Here is a 19,865-nt window from a genome sequence, read left to right on the forward strand (position 1 = left end):
TGTATATTAATATCAAATTCAGAAATTATTCGTTCGTCCAGCCTGTGTTTATAATTGACTAAAATTCTAATATCGGTGAATCTTGTGTTGCCCTAACATTTTTACTGTTTTTTTTTTATATTTAGGCCGTTCTGACTAATCAATCTAATAACGTGTGGATACCGAGTAGGTCATGGGAAATCAATTTCATTGCACGCATGAACAGTCAGATAATCGAAAGGCAATGTGGGGTAATCATTTGGGAATGTACAATAGTGTATATGCGATACTCCTTTTACAATCGGATCCAAGCTTTTGAAGAACGTGTCTACATGCAATTAGACTTTGGAGCATAGAGTTGTTGACCAGAGATGGGATTTAACGTTTAGTAAATGTGGACTCACCCCGGGGTGTTGTCCATTGTATACGGGTAATTTTTAAATTTGATTAGAAATGCACACTTTATTGTTGACTGGTACAATATCACTATCATGTTTCAATAGATGGTAAATGCACATAACATTCATTGCACGAAGACACAGTGTATATCAACCACGTGACGTCCGTAATACACGTAGTTTTATACTGTATATCAAAGCTGTTCCGATAATTCTTCATGATTTTGAACTCAAAATGACGCCAATCAGTTAGTTCACGTGTGTAGCCCGTTAACGCAAACACTAACACAAACAATATGTAATCACAAAACAGGAAGTAAAGAACGCAATGTCTTTCGTTAGAAAGTCGTCGTATGTACCTACCCTTGAACGTAACGAGGCGGGAAATGGTCATCATTTCGGAAAAGAGTCAAGTAGTTTAAGGTTACCATGGTGACGAATCAGGAATAAGTATTCTTAGACTGATTGACTTCCCAAACACCGCTGTGTGACATGCAGCTTATCAAAATACATTTATACTGAAGATAATAACAAATCATTTCGATTATAAATGAGAAATTGTGAATGAACATAGATATTTATTTAATAAACATATTCATTTTAGCTAGCTCAATTTGCATATTATTTGAGCTTTATAAAAATACATTATCTGAAAGAGTCTTCTATGGAAGTCCATATATACACATCATATAGTACATTTTAATCTGTCGAAGGCATATGTACATTACTCATAACAAGACCACTAATCAAGTGACTCCCGTAACCACAATTATATACGGTAAACTGGACTGTAAAGTCTCTTTTTATGAGAGACTTCTTTTCTTCTTTGAATGAACGTTTTTCAGGTCAGATTGAATCATTTTATTTTCAAGGATTGTTTAGGTTAATACTATTAAACAGAAAGGAAATCGTTGTTTCATGTATGTATACTATGTATATGTGTGTATGGTTTACTGTGTTGTGTGCATTATGCGTGTTCGCATCAACATCCTCGCTGTTGACCATAAATATATGGTACGGCTTATCTGAATCATGTGGATTGTTATAATCTATGAATGGATTAGGAGATATCCAACACCGTATATAACCATAACACAACTTTTTATATTGTCCCCTGTAGTAAATATAATAGTGGCAGTACATGTATCAACAGTGAAGTTTCTGGTAATGTACACTTCGTTTTATCCTCACATGGGTTAAAATCAAAGTTACAAGTACAAATATACATATATAATGCAAAATACAATGTGAAGAATTCAAAGAGCAAATTCTCATGGTCTTCTTTTTTTCTAGTCTTGTGGTCTGTCTGGTGGAGAAATCTACTATAGCACGACCCAGTCACGTGATACCCGATGCGGTAAACAAATACACTTAAAATACGGAATTGCATATGTTAACAATGAGATCAAATAGTACTAAACCTTGTGTCGTAAACAATGAAAAATTGTATGAATTGTCTAAAAAGATATGATTGGCGGAATTCCATAAAATCATTTTTTCATTGACGCGGTGAAGTATGTTAAGGTTGTTTGTCTTCATTCGAACTATTAAATGGGGGCAAACAATTTATTAATTGTTTCAAAAGTAATAATAAATTAGAACACAGGTCATCATTTTTTTCTCAGTATTACATTTTTGTAATTGTTTGGTTAGAAATATTACATTTTCAAAGTTAAAATCACTATATGTTTTGCCGTTTATAATAAGTACATAATTATCTATCTTGGTCGCGTACACAACACATCACATAAAACAACAGTGTTTAGCTCGGTGATTTGTTGTTCATGTAGCTACCAAAAATCTACTACTAGTATATATTTCACGGAGTCTATTTTGCAGAATATTGTGTATAAAATAAGAGCATGCTTATAGAAGACGTGAAATCTAAACCAGTGACATTTACATGAATTGTATAAAAAAGGAGATATATTATACAATAGGTTAATGTATAAAGGTCTGTATCTTCGCAATAATCCTGAAGCGAGAAATCAAATTGTAATCAAATATATACAAAATATCATATTTCCAATTCCTGATTTAGTTAAAACTAACCATACTGACTTCGGAATTAACTACTGATATTAGAAAATTGAATTAAATGTTAAGTAATATAGTCATTCAATATATTATTCAACTTGCACATTGCACTGGCCGATGTGGTCATAAAATGCAAGTTTACTAGCTGTGTGTCCATTGTGATTATTTCGATATAAAAATATTGTGTTTTTTTAAATAGTTTCACAAGTGTCAAAAGTACACAAGAAAACTATGAGATCTTTGAGCTGCACAATTTCAATTGAGTTAATCACTTTTGGTAATTATAGAGCAGCACATTTTTTGGTTGCCATGGTTACCGAGCTTAAATACATATCGTCTCTCGTACTCAATTAATTCCATATAGCACGGCAATGAGAAGATAACCGTGTATCACGCTGTGGTTTAATGTTGACACAGTTTCCCATACGCCGACAATGACGACGACTACGGTTTGGTACAACCTTGAACTTTGCTTTGAGCCGTACGATAACTAAAGAGATCTGCACCGATCGAAAGTTTTATCTTGACAATGATTCCATTTTTGTGATTAGATTAGAAGTGATTTCAGTTTGTAGTAATACAGTAATCTGATATAATTGTTGACATGTTGTAACCATGACAACATAATATTCAATACACCTGACTTTTATATGTACCAAGTAGTCGACTCGTTTCGTGTGCGTCTCACTCAAACACGAACATCCGTTCAGTCACATTTGACCGATGTGTGCGCGATTCGCTGTTTGTGGTTGATAGTTCTAACGATTGTCTTATAGATTGTCCTGCATCCGAGAGGAGTTACGATATAATAACGGCATAATATAAAAAAAATAGGTAACACACTCAATATTTGTGCAATATCAACGCTTGATTCAATTGCCTTCTAACGATTTCAAAAATCATTCCTTCATGATTTTCGAAAATTTCAAAAAATGAATTGAACGAAGGGAATATCCATTAGTGGTTTACTGCGAGTAATGTACTGGCATTCGGCACTGATCTGTCATCGATGTTTATTTCGATTTCGAACAGTTTTGTTTGATTCAAAACGCAAATCAATAATACATTAAACGAGCCGGTCATTTAGACAAACATACTTATATACAAACCAATAGTTTATATTAAGTCAATTCAATTGTATAAGTACGTCATATTATCACGTGACTACAGTGGCATCTGGATGAGTTCTCAAGAGTTTTCGTTTTTAAGGACTCGTGCGATGCATATATTGCGTCAGTAATAACATATTGGTAAGAAAACTACGTCAGAATAGCACATAATATGCGTGCTACGTTATCATGTGGGGTAAGGTGTCGGCTAACACATAATATTTGTACATTTTATGTACGACTTCATCCAGGTTTTGCCCATCAGTATCTGTCTTGTGTCTTTCCCTGAGTGGTTCACAAATAACATCTTCTTTTTACCTTGCATTCCGTCGGTATGTGCGAAGCTTTCTTTGTAAAAATGTCTGATACCGTTTCTGTTTTTGTTTTAATGTCCAGTTTTCGACTCTCAGGCCAACGATACTCAATTACATGTCAACTATGATGTTAATCTTCTCCCCTCTGCACACATCGACAAATTAAATTCAATTTACCGGAAACTAGTATTGGCTAGAAGGAAGGAATTGAAAAACGAAATGAGCTAAGTCAAATGGTATCTTGAGGCTGCCATATGGGACTGATTAGGAGAGCTGTATTATTTGCTGGAAATACATGCTTTTACAGCAAATGCGCCAACGGTGTGTACCTTAAAGAAACAATTTCGAACTAAGGAAATGATCTGTAAGAAGTTTTGCCGACATATATAATTGCCGCCATCCGTATTTTGTGACGAGTTTATTAAATCACTTAGTCATTATACTTATTTTTAAAATCACGATTACAATTTTAAAAATTGTACCATCCAATGCGACGTGAAGTCACCCGCTTCCAGTAAAGTATTATGGACAGCAAAATGAGAAACTAATACGCATTTCAATAAATGTGTTGATTTGACATAACATTTCACAAGATAATTTGAATAATGAGCGCCTCGTTAAAACAAGAGTCAAAGATATGTTTTGCGTTACAACTATACATCTTATAAGACAAAACAAAACTAGTTTCTGTGCATCTTTTCTTTCTTATTGTGTTGTTGTCGCCACATTGATTCCAGAAACATGAAGTTGTAAATTAACTACATTAGCCTCTGCTTACACATACAATTTGCCATGCGTGATATATCGGGTTATATAACTTCGCACAAGAAAGACACAAAGTGATGTAATCTGTGGACAACGTGGAATATGCTATTTATATTGACTAACTTGTGAAGCAATGAAAATATCGATCATTCAAATATAATTTCAGGATTTCTATTTGACGTTGACGTTGATTTTTGATATCAGCCCCGGGAGTTATTGATGTTCATTATTCTGAGGTCTACTAAAGATCTCTCTCTATTTAGCTTCAATGTATACTTCATCGAATTACTTATTTCTTGGGGCACTAATTATAAATATTGACATATCTTCGATATACAATGCCTGTTTATGTACACGTGGGAACAGACACATGGGCATTAGCTTCTCTCGGCTATGACTTAATAAGGCCCGGTATGTCTTCCATTTAAGGTTCCCTATACATATATTGACAATTAGTTTCGGAATATTTTCTTCAAGATGTCTGTATCATTAATTGGTTCACGGACAAATTACCTATCTTGTAACCGTGGAATAATCCCAGGGCGCTGATGGTTGTGTGGACGGGGAGGTATCGCGTGAGGGATTCACAAAACATATATGCCAATTACGGTGAATTGTTGATATTGTTATTGTTGGCAATCTATAAAAAAAAGTTATTGTCCCTGTAAATCATATAGCAGGTGCATTGCCAGAACATCTTGTCGTGCAGCCGTTATGTACTCGGGGCTGTAATGGACATGTATCCATTTTATTCATGGAACTGCGATCGACGCGTATTCAATATGTACATGGGACTACAATACACGTGTACCCATTATGATCCCTGGACTACGGCCGCTATGGACACGTGACTACAATATATACACAGGAAAAAATCAAGGAGAAATCTTTAATGGTTAAATAACAGAAACTTCTTCATGCCTGTCTCCTAGGGAACACATTCAGCAAACAAATTTATGATTGTTAAATATTATGCAAATAGCATTTCCGTCGTCACCCCTCCTCACACGACTCATATCAATCGGTTTTACATGACAACAAATTCAAAAATAACTTGTCTAATAATTTGATGCAGTCGAAAAGGAATGGAATGAGCATGATTACAGCCTTTTGTTCTGAGTAATGCCCAATTATTTATTTTCCTTTTTCAAATTAGACGTAATCGATTACGTATACGTTATGAGCAGTAACTTCGTGCTCGATATAGTTCCCAAAGACGCACCGCGTGACGATTTGATGAATGTATCAACGCTGGCACATATGCCACCTATAAAACATGAGTTTTATTGTCTAAATATATAATACAATTTTAATTTTGAAAATGTATCAAATAACAGTCAAAACATCGACAAATTTAAGTACAATATTAAAAAAAAACAATTTCGTTATTGTAGTGTTTTACAATTGCATTACCATTGGTTTGATAAGAACGGATATGGAGTTTATGATTGTGTATGTGTATTCGATCTATTCTCGTGCGGACATCCGGGAGTTTTCACTGGCAACCATCACAGTGAAAACAAAGGAATACTTTCAGAAAAACGTACTTTGGGATAGTTGTCGGGACTCTCCTCAACAGTTAAAGAAGATTACTCCTACATGTGCAACACATATAAATTTGGTTGCCCAGGATTACTTCAAAGTTTTAGTTTCCTCTACTTTAGTTGTTTTCACCGGCTCTTCGACCGGCGTCCCACAGCAGCTTGCGCAGAGCCCATAGAAATACAACTCCCTGTGTGTGGAAATACATTGCACAGCCGCGGAGGTGCGCGTCTTGGCAACACAGAACGTTCTAGTATGTCACAAGACATTCCACGTTGCTAAGACGTGCACAACTGTACCGCGTATTTCTACGGGCTCTGCGTGCGCTGCTGGGGAACGCGGAACGCCGAGCGAATGGCCGGTGAAAATTCGAGAAAACAACAGTAACTCAACTTTGAAGTAATCCTGAACAATCAAATTTATATGGGTTACACACGCAGATGGGTAATCTTGTTACACTGTTCAGAGAAGTCTCAACAACCATCCCAAAGTACCGTTTTCTGAGAGTTTTCGGGCTTTGCATTCACCGTGATGGTTGCCGTGCGGTGGAAATGCCCGGATGTCCGCCCCCGAGAATACACGAACTTTTGAAATTCGAATTATTCATAGTATCGCACGCTACGACTAGCCGTAGTCATGGGAACTCCAAACATCACGCATTTTTTTTTTCTTCGTCTTCTTCTTTGTTCACAAATAATGTCACACTGTTTCTAAACTGATTGAGCGTAATATTTCAACTATTACCGAAAAGTCATTGTTTGAACGTTAATCCACGCTGTTTGTAACAAAATCATCAAATAAAATATAAAAAAAAAATATATAATTTTAACAACCAGCGTCACGGTGTTGCACGTTGAACGGTTGTTAAAATGGTTAAACGTGATTTTAGCTACCGGGATTTCAGTACAAACTTCAGCCTCCTTCAGTATAAACACTTCAAACGGGATTTATCACAATTACCGCGAGCAATATACGATGTTGGGTGCATTGCACAGCCTATGTGTCAACACACGTGTTAAAGATAAATAAGAACAATTCTAATAAGGTATCATCAGGAAAATCTACGTGTCATCGCATTGCGATTAACGCAGTTAACGCTGAATTCAAATGTTCGATTAGTCATGTTGCTACACATATTTGCATTGCATTATGGGAGTTAAACTCCAATTATATATAATGGAAAAATATTATCACACTGGAAATTACTAAAGTACATATAATTTTTTTTTAATTAAAAAAAAGTTTCAGAAAAATTATGATTTATATTAATAATAATAAATGACCTTTTCAGCTACGTCTCTGAGCACAATTTTTAGATATGAAAAAATAATTTCACATTGAAAACCAGTGTAAAAAACTGTTGTTTTCCCATGACATTTCAGATCCACATATCTCCAAAAATTGTCCGGTTACCTCATTGATAATGACGAAAGTATGGCGAATACTGTGAAATACTTTATTTTAGCTGGGATTAATTTTCGCTGTTTGGGTGTTTATGGAATTCATTTTCCCTGATTTTCGGCTAGTTGAATGTAAAATATAGGAAAAAAAATATTTTCATTAAATTATTACTTCATCGAAAACAGCGAAAATGAATTCCAAGCAAAAATAAAGTATTTTACAGTATGCCATATACCGAATCTATGAAACCAAAAACAAAACAAAAAAACAATAACGTTGGGCTGTGTATATGTCACACAGTAAATTGCGTTGTAACATCGACTGTTATCAGTAGACATCGACTTATTCCGATGAGGTATTACGATTACGATGCATGTTGACACACGTATATACGGGTCACATGTAACACATTCTGGGGATGTACACACTGATATGACGTGCCTTAGCCGACCGTGGGCCGTGTGTGTGGGAACAGTGACATAGATTACCAGAGAAATGTTATTACTTGGACTGGTTCCCCCGAGGCTTGTATAATCGAATTATTTGTAGCAAAGTTCGTTTATATTTTGAAGGTTATAGGTGAGTGCCAAGATGAGACGCATTTGATTGGATGAACACGCGCGTAATCGTGTTGATAACGTAGGTGGCGCTATTATTATTGAAATACCTGTATCATGCAAATATTGAGAGCCAAAGACGAACACTAAGAGTTTCTAGAAATGTGCATTTGTTTCGCGATGTTGTGATTATCTCGCAAACAATGCGCATGCGTGACTTAGCATTGTGATGTTCAACTTCAGCTGCATATTATGAATTCTTGATAATTTTAGTTTTCACACGTATCCTCGGGGGCGGAGCTACGTCACAGACGTTCCACGTTGCTAAGACGCGCACCACTGTATCTAGACTGGCGCAGTCGGGACGATTAATTTGTTTTTGTAGTTTAAATAAAATAAAAAAAATCGTGAAATGGAGGTGTTGGCGGGTGATTTCGCGCTAACACCTTCAACAGTCTCAACAACCATCCCAAAGTTCCGTTTTCTGCGAGTTTTTGGCCTTTGTTTTCACCGCGATGGTTGCCAGGCGGTGAAAATGCCCGGATGTCCGCCCGAGGAGAATATTGAGAGCCAAAGACGAACACTGTGAGAAATGTGCTTTTGTTTCGCGATGATGTGATTATCTCGCAAACAGTGCACATGTGTGACTTAGTATTGGGATGTTCATGAAATATAACTTCAGTTGCGTATTATGAATTCTTGATAATTTTAGTTTTCATTGCGTTGTCATGGAGTGAGTTGTAGGCGAATATATAATCAGTTCATTCTCAGGCTGACCAAGCATTGAAAGCACTATGTTCTGTGACCACTAAATTAAAATCACTTGAGGATATTCCAATACAAACCTGTTTTAAAATGCTTATCTTTGGTAGCAAAATTTGTGGAAATATCGTTGCCCCTAAAATTGAACATATTCACACTGTAAATTTTGTAAATTTATACTCCTTACTAGTAAACAAAAAATAACCGCTATAAGTAATGCAGCGATAATAGATGAATTTGGTAGGTATAGTTTACGAACAACTCGACTTACTAAAATATAATTCAAATTTGACTACGAATCCTAAAAATATAAGCGTAAATAAAGTTTATGTATGTTACCGCGAATATTGCATTATGGCAGATAGAAGTTGAATGTTGGGCCACAGGCTGGTATACTCTGACTGGTGAGATTTAGTAAAAACACGTTGGAAAACAAGAAAACGTGTAAAATAACCGGCATGAAACGGATAACCATGGAGGTATATCTGTTTATACCTTCCATGGGATAGCTAACACTACGCTATCTATCAGAAAACCGTACGCCGTAGGTCCCGGAGGATAAGCCGCCAGACCAGGCCAGGCCGGTGATAGAGGGACTGTGGTTGTTATGGCTTTGCAGAAATATGCTAGTATATATATATATATATATATATATATATATATATATATATATATATATATATATATATATATATATATATATATATATATATATATATATATATATATATATATATATATATATATATATATATATATATATATATATATATATATATATATATAGTACAGTATATACCACAGCGGTTTAACCAAGGGGTTGCCAATGAAACGAAATGTACCCCGCTATTATTCAAACAACGCTGTAGGAATATATATGAATGCAGCACCGAGATTAATAGCCACAGTACACTTGAAACCCACACACTTTTTAAAACATGATTTTTTGGAACTAAACGTGTCTTCACATCATTTCGTATACCTTGCCATGCCGCTCTGGCATATTAATATTTCCTGTGTAAATATAATCTATATATGCAACGCGAACGACATTAAAACGAATATCATTTTATTTTCCAGTGTGAAATGTATACATTTCTTCACATACTCTATACAAATGCCAATACGGACAAATTCGATACATTCATTCGCATGACCAATTCCTCATGTTTATATCTTTTAATAATACATACAATATTACTTTTGAGTGAGTCTATAGCTTTGTATCCAGGGCTTTGTTACCATAGAAATAATTCAAATGTTACTTATCACCAGCGTGCTTTATCGTAACCGGACCGCGCAAATTTCCAATAAACATTTTTCGCAATTACATTTTACTTCATTGTAAACGATGAACGATGAAATTTAACTACGTGCGTCGCCTTAGTCTCCAACCACAAAACAGTTCTTCAATAAATCCCGCCGTTTTCATAAAAGAAAAAACAAGTTTTCGGTTATCTAGCCATTTAAATCCAAGAAAAAATATTTCATTCTTTGTTTTGAATAAAACATTATTTACTGACTAATGTAAATAATAAAAAAATCAAATTAATAATAGTCATAAAATAAAAATTGATTCTGTAATATGTAACAATGGAGGTTTTAAGTTTCAGAAAAACCTTAAAAAATAAATAAAAACTTGAGCATGTTACATGTTTTTAAATTTATTTGGGGAGGGTCTGAAACGCTATTTCCTGCATTGGGGGGGGGGGGGTAAATTTTGCTGACACAAAGGGGTTCAGCTTGATTTTGGAGGAGCGACGCCTCCAACATTTTTTCGAGGGGGCGCCCGCCCTTCTACCCCCCCCCCCCCATGCCGCCACCACTGCGAAGAGAACCACCTTGAACATCAGTGCCGAATATAAGGCCACATTATACATCCGCGCAGAAGAAGGTCGCATAACACATCTGTGCCGAACTTAGAGAGTCACATCCCGGTCACGTCCAATGGCAAAGAGAATCACATCCAGTGCCGAAGAAGGCCGCATTACACACCAGTGCAGAAAAGCGCCACCCCAACCAATGTTCACGGCGCAGATAAATCCGTTTTTGTTTTTATTTTAATAAATTGTCGGTTTTGACATTTGACATTTTCCAACACCACGTTTTGTTCGTTGTGAATATGTTACGAATATCGTAGTTATGAACTGATGTATGAACCAATTAGTCGTATATTTGAAAATGATATTTAAAGTGCCTGTGCAATGCCCACCCTCACGTTTCCCATGTTAGATCTGTGTATAACTGAAATGGGCAGTTATTGATTTTTTTGCTGAAAATGGTTACTCGTATCCAAGTAAATTTGGGATATTTCTCGTGTTGTAGACACGCCCACCTATCGTGAAACGGTCGACTGTTTCCGGATTTCCGACTCTCGCCGAAAGTGCGCCACCAAATGACAAAATGTGAGAGGAAGTCATACCCCTGAGCCGTAATAACACTGGTCGTTCAGTATACATACTTTTAAACAATATACATTTTTCGGTCGGCGTTTTTTCTTTTTTTTTTTGTCTATTTTTTTTTTTTTTTTTTTTTTTTTTTTGAGAGAGAGTTTTTAGATGTTGTGTTGTAGGCAGTTGCAGTGAAACGTATAGCCATAGTGTATGTATTCACACGTTTCTAATCGATCCGAAGGTGCGACGTCATTCAACTGTCCTCGTCCATAACAAAACGACTAGGTTTAAAGAGAAACGCCGACAACATAAACACTTTTGAAAGAAATAGATTCCGGACCAGCCCATGATCACCGAGGCGGATTTCAGATTAGAGAGAGACGTCCGGCAAGTGTTTCAAATCAGTTGACTTTTTTGCGATCCTGATTATCGTTTCATAGAGACCATTTAGTCCCTGTTAAGTAAAAGGTAGCAATACTTTTGACAGTGACACGAAAACGAAGCGTCGGACAAACAGGAAATTACACAGCCCTTACACACTACTAACTGTTTTCATTTTCGAAGGCTAAAAGTTTCTGAATTGTTTGGTGATTGGTGTTGAATGTCGAATTCACACCTCTGTTCTTTTTTACCTCCATGCTTGCAGCTTGATCTGCGTAATAATTTATGAAATAAGAATCCGGGCTTGGTCAATGTGTTTCCACCAAATAAAGTTTTAATACGATGTTATAATTATGACAATCACGCCATGGATCAAGCTAACTCGAATCCACTCTGAATTTATCTGTATTTGTGTCGATCTCGATGATTTTTGTTATCCAATTAAACGCCGCTTTTAATGCACTTGCCCTCGCCGTGACCCGACGCGTTCACCTATTTCAACAAAATGTCGATTTATTTCCACGCGGCTGTCATTTATTTAGTAACTGTGATTTGTCGTTTTTTTAATTATTTTATAGTGATCACTATAGTCTAATGTTTAGAATGTCAAAATATGTTTTCTTTTATTTTAATTTTGAAAGTTTTACTCAGACGATCGATGAAATAAAACAGTGTAGTGACGTGCCTAGTAACCTGCTAAATAACGAGATAATTCCGACGTCAAATTCTATTTTGTCCAGCAACAGTGTACAAACGTGCGCCGGTGTCGGTGACGATCACGGTGACCAGCTACACCAGAACGGACATATTTCGCATCTAACTCAACCCCATGCAACAAAAATTGATACTATGTGTTCATTATGGTCCATTCTTCTTCGACGAACAAGTACATAAGTGACAATATAGTCAAAGACGAGAAAACTGCACAAGAAATTTGTCTTATTTACACGTATCGGCAATGCAAGCTGCCATGCGACTTCCCTTTCTGACGTCACAAGGGGAATTTCTGTATGCAAATGGGCTAATGAGGAGCCTCGTTTTAAAATACACAAAAATAAAGTTGCCGTAGACTGAGTTTAAAACACATTTTTTCACTTAACAAAATAATTCATGCTTAGAAACATAAAAACTAATAATATTTACGTATCAATTGATAATTTTAGGCGTGAAAATAGCAGTCAAAAAGTGGCTTAATGTCTCGTACCGATAACTTTGGATGACACTGATGAGGGCGCAACTCAACTCACCCCAATACATTTTGTCGTCAAGCTTTTATTCATTCAAATCCCAAGCAGTTTGTTCGCGAGATAGTTTGTCAACTTGCTGTCCAAGAATACTTTTGAAAATTGCTGTAATATCGAAGATATATGCAAAGTTAGGTAATCACTCACACAACAACGGTAATATTTTAAACTGTTGAAGCACAGGGAGCCCAGGAACTATAATCAACTGTAATACGCAGTCTCTATGAGCGGGGGGGGGGGTATCGGCTGGTATCTAGTGTAAGAAATAGACTACATGTATTTCTTACACTAGATACCAGCCGATACCCCCCCCCGCTCATAGAGACTGCGTATTACAGTTGATTATAGTTCCTGGGCTCCCTGTGGTTGAAGTACGTTGTACGTTTTAATGTAGACAGTTACGTTTTTATCAAGACGCCTATTTGGTTAGTTTTTCTTATTTTAGCTCCATGGTTAGTTGAAGTTCTCGCCAATAGTTCGACTTGGTATCCGTTTTTTGAACAAAAACATCATACCTAAATAATTTTTAACATCAAATATATAGTTAATTACTACTTATTAGCTGGCAGTTTTAAGTTTTGGTGATCGTGAGCGCCTATGTAATAAAAATAAAAACAAATTAGGTAAAGATAAAATATAGGAAATTGAAACATACATGCCGTCAACAATTTACACCAGCGTCACGTGATTATAACATGAACACGAAATATTTGTGCCATTGTTTACTGTGAACGAAAAAGCAACATAACTTGGAGGGACTGTGATTTCAGCATAACTCACTTCTTTGTAAATAAAATGGCAATATTTATAGTTCAAATGTAACGGTTTATAATGGGAAAACTCATATCAACATCTCTACTTCATTAGCAAACAGTGAATTATAATGCAACACTGTTGGTTGGATTGCTTTGTGGCACAAATCTTCCGTAACTAGGTATACGCGAGTACATCGAGGAATTGAATTGAATAATTTGAATGTGATTTTATTTGGCGATATGTGTTTTATTCGATCGAGGTAACAATATAAGCAGCTTTCGAACAATCAAGACACAGTCCTTCGATAGGCTGTTATACAATATACCTTAGATATTACTAGTCTGAGGATATACCATCTATGATTTGCCTGACCTCGATTCGAGGGGGGGGGACTGTATGTGAACACCATGACACAATACAGACTAGGATCTAAACATGCGTGGCATTGAAAAACAAAGCGCCAATTCCACTGTTTCAGATATTTTTCTAGACATCGGTGAACAAAATAATTAATTCAACAGTCGTATCTAAGGAAATCGAATTGACAGCGATATCCTGGTGGACAACTTATCGAACCAAGGATACCAATGACCCAGACGTGACGTCACTTGATCTTCAAACAAATTCATTGGTATAAAAAACTAGACAGTTCAAGTAAGTAAGTAATTCTTTATTGCAATCGTATCCCATTTGAGATCTTGACATAAAATACAATAAAGTCAAAAACATGTAATAATAATTAAAAAAAATGAAAATAAAAGGAAATACTAAAAGTACTGTAAATGAATGAAATAAATACATATCTCACAATAAGAGATAAATGAATAATTGTAATATAATGTAAATAAATGTGAATCTGTGTTTTGTGGGTTTTTTTTTGAGGCAGCTGGTACTGAAGTTATTGTTTGATTTTTTGCTCCCTAAGCATAAAGCAAGTATAAATGTGTTTTGAAACGTCTTTAATTATGTGATCGTTTTTAATATTTAATATGTTTATTAATGTCTCTCCATACATTTTATGTTTAGTAAAAAGGCTGGTTCTTTCTTCAAGTTAATATGCGGGATGTTTATACACATACACAAATCTCGTTATATGGTCACTTCATGTAAATTCTCTGTGTGCTTGTTCAAAGACATTTTTTTCGCCCATACAAAACTTTTTTTTATTTCATTCAGGTTTCTGTTAAACTTATTCAAGCTTTTTTTATAATTGTGAACAGTTTCTTACTTTATGTAGAAAAATAAAATGTATTGTTTGGCGGCCAGCCAACCCGTGGAGTTAGGTCTTATCACATCACCGTCCGGTCTTATCTTAAAAATGCATGTACAATTAATTCGTTTCATACACTATTTATTATGAGAAAATGCGAAATAAACCAAACAAATAGAAACCTCACAATGTAAAAAAATGTCGAACACAAGGCAAATGGTAAAATCTTACAATTTAAAAATGCCGACAATTGTGGTATTTTCAGTCAGTACCGTGCCCGGAGTGTCTGGTTTCCGGTAGTTGTCTAAATGGGTTCCGCGCTACAAGCAATAACCTAGGGAGTCATGCAGGCCCTCTAGGTGATGAGAACAAAGAAACGCGTGGATTGTTAAGACAAGTGTGCCGGGCAAGACGTACAGTGTACCCGCTCTCTGGGAAAGTTATCGTGAATTCAACTTTTTGAATGATCATTGGCACAATTTAAACGAAGACGAAACAAAAACGAAGATGCGGCATCTCGTTGCATCGGTGTTGCTAATTTCACTGTTTCACTTTGGATTGGTCGTCGGCCAACCCAACGCGAACGAACGCGGTAAGTGAAAAAGTTATAATTTATTGGGGTCAAAAGTTGGGTGGGTCTTTTGTCCAATTTTAATGAAACAACGCAACTTTGAATACTGTCTTTCTTGGACAAAGCAACATACATGTCGCAAAAGGCGTCAGTTATAAGGAAAACAGTTTTACAAGAACCGTAATATGTAACAGCGAGGTTTTCCCCAAGGCTAAGGAAAGTGCAAGTTGTGGTCCCGTCGGCGGCAGCAACTTGTGGCACCGTCGGTGGCAGCATGACGACCACCATGGACGGAGTTCTCGTCACTTGTGTAACATTGATGCCGTTTGTTGACGCAGGAAATTACGTTTGAAAGTGATCTGGCGTTTTTGTTTGTAAAATATTTTGGAATGTCATCTGCAAAACTTTGTCGACAGCTATAATCACGATAAACAATTTAATGCAGGCTGAATAAGCTCAACGTCATCGAAGATCAGAAAATAGAAAGAAAAATGTGTAAAATATTGCAATAAAACTTGTTCCTTGTAGAAACAACAAAATACGGACGTCCTTTCATACTGTCAACATACTTTCACTGCAGTTTGCAGTTTTTCAAACCAATGTGTGAATGGAATTTTTTTTTGGAATATTTTGGTTTTAGTTTGCTGTAAGCCAATACTAGAGTACATATGTGTGGTCGTCAGATGTATAGACTGTATTGTAGTTTACAATTTACCCGTAGCTCAGTAGAGATTGCTTACATATTTGAACACTCTTAAAGTTTAGTGCGAAGTAATATTAATTACCGTGGAATTGAAACGAGTGATGTTGAATGCTTTATTTTTCTCTTCTCTTCAATTTTATTTTATTTTCTGTGACTAGACTAAAATAAAACAAAAAGCAGCAAACTATATTTCTTCGTATGAAAAAAATACCCTAGTATTTAGTAGAGGTTGATCTGGTTGAATAATAATTTTCAGTCAAAATATAGATTGTCTAAATGCATCAAAATTATATAAGTTTATTTCAAAAACCAGTAAATGCATGATAATGTGTTGTATGCAGTTCACCACTAGACAATATTATTTGTCGTTATCAATGTTTAGTGATAGTGCAGGAATCTGTCTAGACAACGCCTTGCACTACTACACTAAAGATTTTGAATATTAGTACATGTATTTTACTGCAAAATTCCTGTATTCAATATTACATTACATCCACAAGATAAGCAAATATTTGTTCACACACAAAAAGTACTGATCGAGAACCATTTAATTTTCATTGCTAGAAATGTTTGCAGTTTCAGGAATTTATGACATTTGTGAAAATCAAAATTACGCGAAAGTCACTGCTATAAAATTATTACAATTTTCACTGAAGTTCGAAATAAATTGTTTGTCGCAAAAATAGAAACAGTGTACAGTATTTACTTGCAATTAAAATTATTAATACCGGGTACATGCTAATCTCAATCAAAAATTATCGCTGCTTAATTTATTTTCAAAAATTAAAAATTACCAATTTCTACCTTAAAACAAATTGATATGTTCTTGTTCCCATTCCATAATTTTCTGTTGCTGGAGTAAGTATCGTATGTGCTCAGTGTGCTGTATTGTATATACATGTATATATATATATATATATATATATATATTAGTTTACACCTGTGACCTTGTTCAAGCTTGTGCAGTGACATGTGTTGTAAATTCTGTCAGATTGAATCAATGAAAAGAGACGCTTGCCAGGCGATTTACTGTAAAATACTTTATTTAAGCTGGAATTAATTTTCGCTGAATTGACTTTTTGGGTGTTTTGTATGGAATTTATTTTCACTGATTTTTGATGTGTTGAATGTAAAATAAAAGAAAAAGTTCTTTTTTGCTGGATTTTATTTTCACTGAATCCTTCCTTCAGCGAAAATAGTAAAAATCAATTGCAAGGGAAAATAAAGCATTCTACAGTAATCATCCTTGTTTTATTAAATTGAATAAGACAAAATAAATTAAATGAGTTAATGTTTTTATATACATGTACATCATTTGCTATATTTTACACTGTGTTGAGGAACGATGATTAGAAGCCCATCTCTAATAGAAGGGCATATAAACCAAAAATAAAATTTGTTGTAAACTGAATCATTAAATTTGCATATACACTAGAATATATGGTATTTATAAAATTAAACGCGCCTTTGCTGAGTATAGTTTGTAGTTAAAATACATGTACTAGTATTGTTGTTCACTTGAATGCCCCACCCCCTGATTCTGCAAAAAAAGCCAACTTAATGAGAAACCACCATGATAACTGATAACAGTTATAATTATAGTTTAATTAAAAACTGTTGAAAGTGTAAAAAGCTAATCTTTGCATCTCAGAGGAAAAATGAAATTATTTTGTTGTGAATTCAGTGATACAAAAAATGTACTCTGTTTTTGTCAGAGTGGGAATTCTTTGTTACATTGAATTGAATAGAACTGAATAGACTGACATCCTACTGAGTTTGTAGCACGTTTGTTTATTTGTTGGCTTGAACTATAAGTTTTCTGGTTGATTTATGTTCCCATTTGTCCCATGCCTCTTGTGTCCAGTATGCATACCTCTCAACTAGGTCATTGCAACAATTTATATGGCCATTTTACTACTAAATAATAGATAAAACAGACACTGGAACTTTAACAAGTTATCTCATGGTATATAAGGCTTGGTATTTGTATTTTTTTGAGTCAATGGAAAATCATGGCATTTTGTAGCAGTGAAACTTTTGCTGATGTATTTGCATAATGTTGTCTTCATGAACCTCATCAAATTATGAAAATTCCTAAAATTCAAAATTAAAGTGTTTGCAGTGTTCTTCCTAGGAAATAGCGTAGCCATAGCTGATTTGCTTAACATTGAAACATGAACCATACCTAATATAATGTTGACTGTTATATTAAAAATTAATTTAGAGCATTCATAGTATTGTCACTTTGGTATTTATTACATATTTGAAGGTGAATTTCTATGAATTATTGGAAATATATAATTTCAATCCTTTTAAAAAGTTTTCAGAGTGTCTGAACACTGGAAATCCATTTGGCATATCATTTGATTGTGTGTTTGAATTTCTTTTGTAGTGTCTTTGTATAGTGTGTGAATTTAAAAATATTCACAGTAATTTCAAAATAGGACAGAATTTTAATAAATCTTTTTTTTCAGCCCATCTGATATATTTTACATAAATAGTTAAAGCGGGAGGGTCGTTACATGCGCACGTGCTGGAATTGAGTCCCAAGCAACGATAACAAACACATGTTAAAAATGCAAAGGCCCATGGGTAGATGCTTGTTTGTAAACAACAACAAGCTATGGCCATCTGACGCATGCGCTGTGGTGATGACTCCCCCGCTTTAAACATTCCTTTAAAGCTTTATAAATGCTCTCTGAATGCAATTTTAATTTTTTTGTTTAAACCTTCTACAAGTAATTTTTTTGTGATACGCTTCTATTGGCGATGCACTTTAAAAGAACAAATATGGTATATGCGTATTGAAATTTAATAAATTATATACTTTGTTAACCATACATCACCTATAAAGTTGTAGTGCAAAGCATAGTTCAGATTCCATTGCAACATGTGGTGTATCTATCTGATGGTCATAAAATAACTGGATCATGGATTGCCCACCAATATTGATCACTTCTATATGGGATAGTTTAAAAGTAAATGTAATTATTCTTTCAAAGTTTTGTTTCATGAAGTGTTTCAGTATGTATTAGTCTACTTAAAGGGAAGTTGGTTGCTTTCCTGGGATGACATGAAGGTCAATTAGATTGTAGTAGGGAAACCCTTGACCTATGACCTTTCTTCATTCTTGATGCTAGGAAGGATATACATCCTTAACCTCCCATGGTTTTCATAATGCTGGTTGTTATGGTGACAATATGAGTGAACATAGATTTGTCACATAGCAAATACTAGTACTACATCAAATCTTTTGATATTGTTAGTTTTGTATCACAGATTTTTTGGTGGCAGATATAAACATTTATTATACAGATCTAAAAATAACTATCGTTTACATGGCTTTGTAAAGAGTGTTCAATACAATTCCAATTGAGTTTTAAAGGGCAGTTGTCGTTGGGCTGCACATGAGCGACATTTGTGTTGATAAACCTAGATTTTCCCACAATCCAATGCGCTCTTCTAATGGACCGGAACAGGAAGTCAGTGGAAAACAAAAGATTTTTGTTGTTTGGTGGAAATTTGGTTAGCGTGGGGGAAAACAGAGGTGTTAATCCGAAAATTCATTGTCTTTTCCTGTTTGTGATTGGTCCTGGCAACGTTTGGGGGATTGTGACGTAGCTCTGACTGTGAGAATATGTACTATGTACAACCATGGAGGTAGAAAAGAGAAGGAGTGAGGACGCTATTTAAGCCCATGTTAATCTTATAAACATCCTTTGTCTTCGCTCTGGTTAAGCCAC

General features: G+C 35.1%; 1 protein-coding gene across 1 annotated transcript in view; it reads left to right on the top strand.

The window, feature by feature from the left end:
- Positions 1-15,197: 15,197 nt before the first annotated feature.
- The window catches only part of LOC100369691 (laminin subunit alpha-2-like), an 84,413-nt gene continuing 79,745 nt past the window's right edge, over positions 15,198-19,865 (top strand). Inside the window, exon 1 of the mRNA XM_085492975.1 lies at positions 15,198-15,440. Within this exon, the coding sequence (XP_085349101.1) occupies positions 15,356-15,440 (85 nt within the window). The 5' untranslated portion in view covers positions 15,198-15,355. The remainder of the gene's footprint in view (positions 15,441-19,865) is intronic.

Source organism: Saccoglossus kowalevskii, chromosome 18 (genome assembly GCF_978046115.1).
Source record: "Saccoglossus kowalevskii chromosome 18, keSacKowa6.1, whole genome shotgun sequence".
NCBI lineage: Eukaryota > Metazoa > Hemichordata > Enteropneusta > Harrimaniidae > Saccoglossus > Saccoglossus kowalevskii.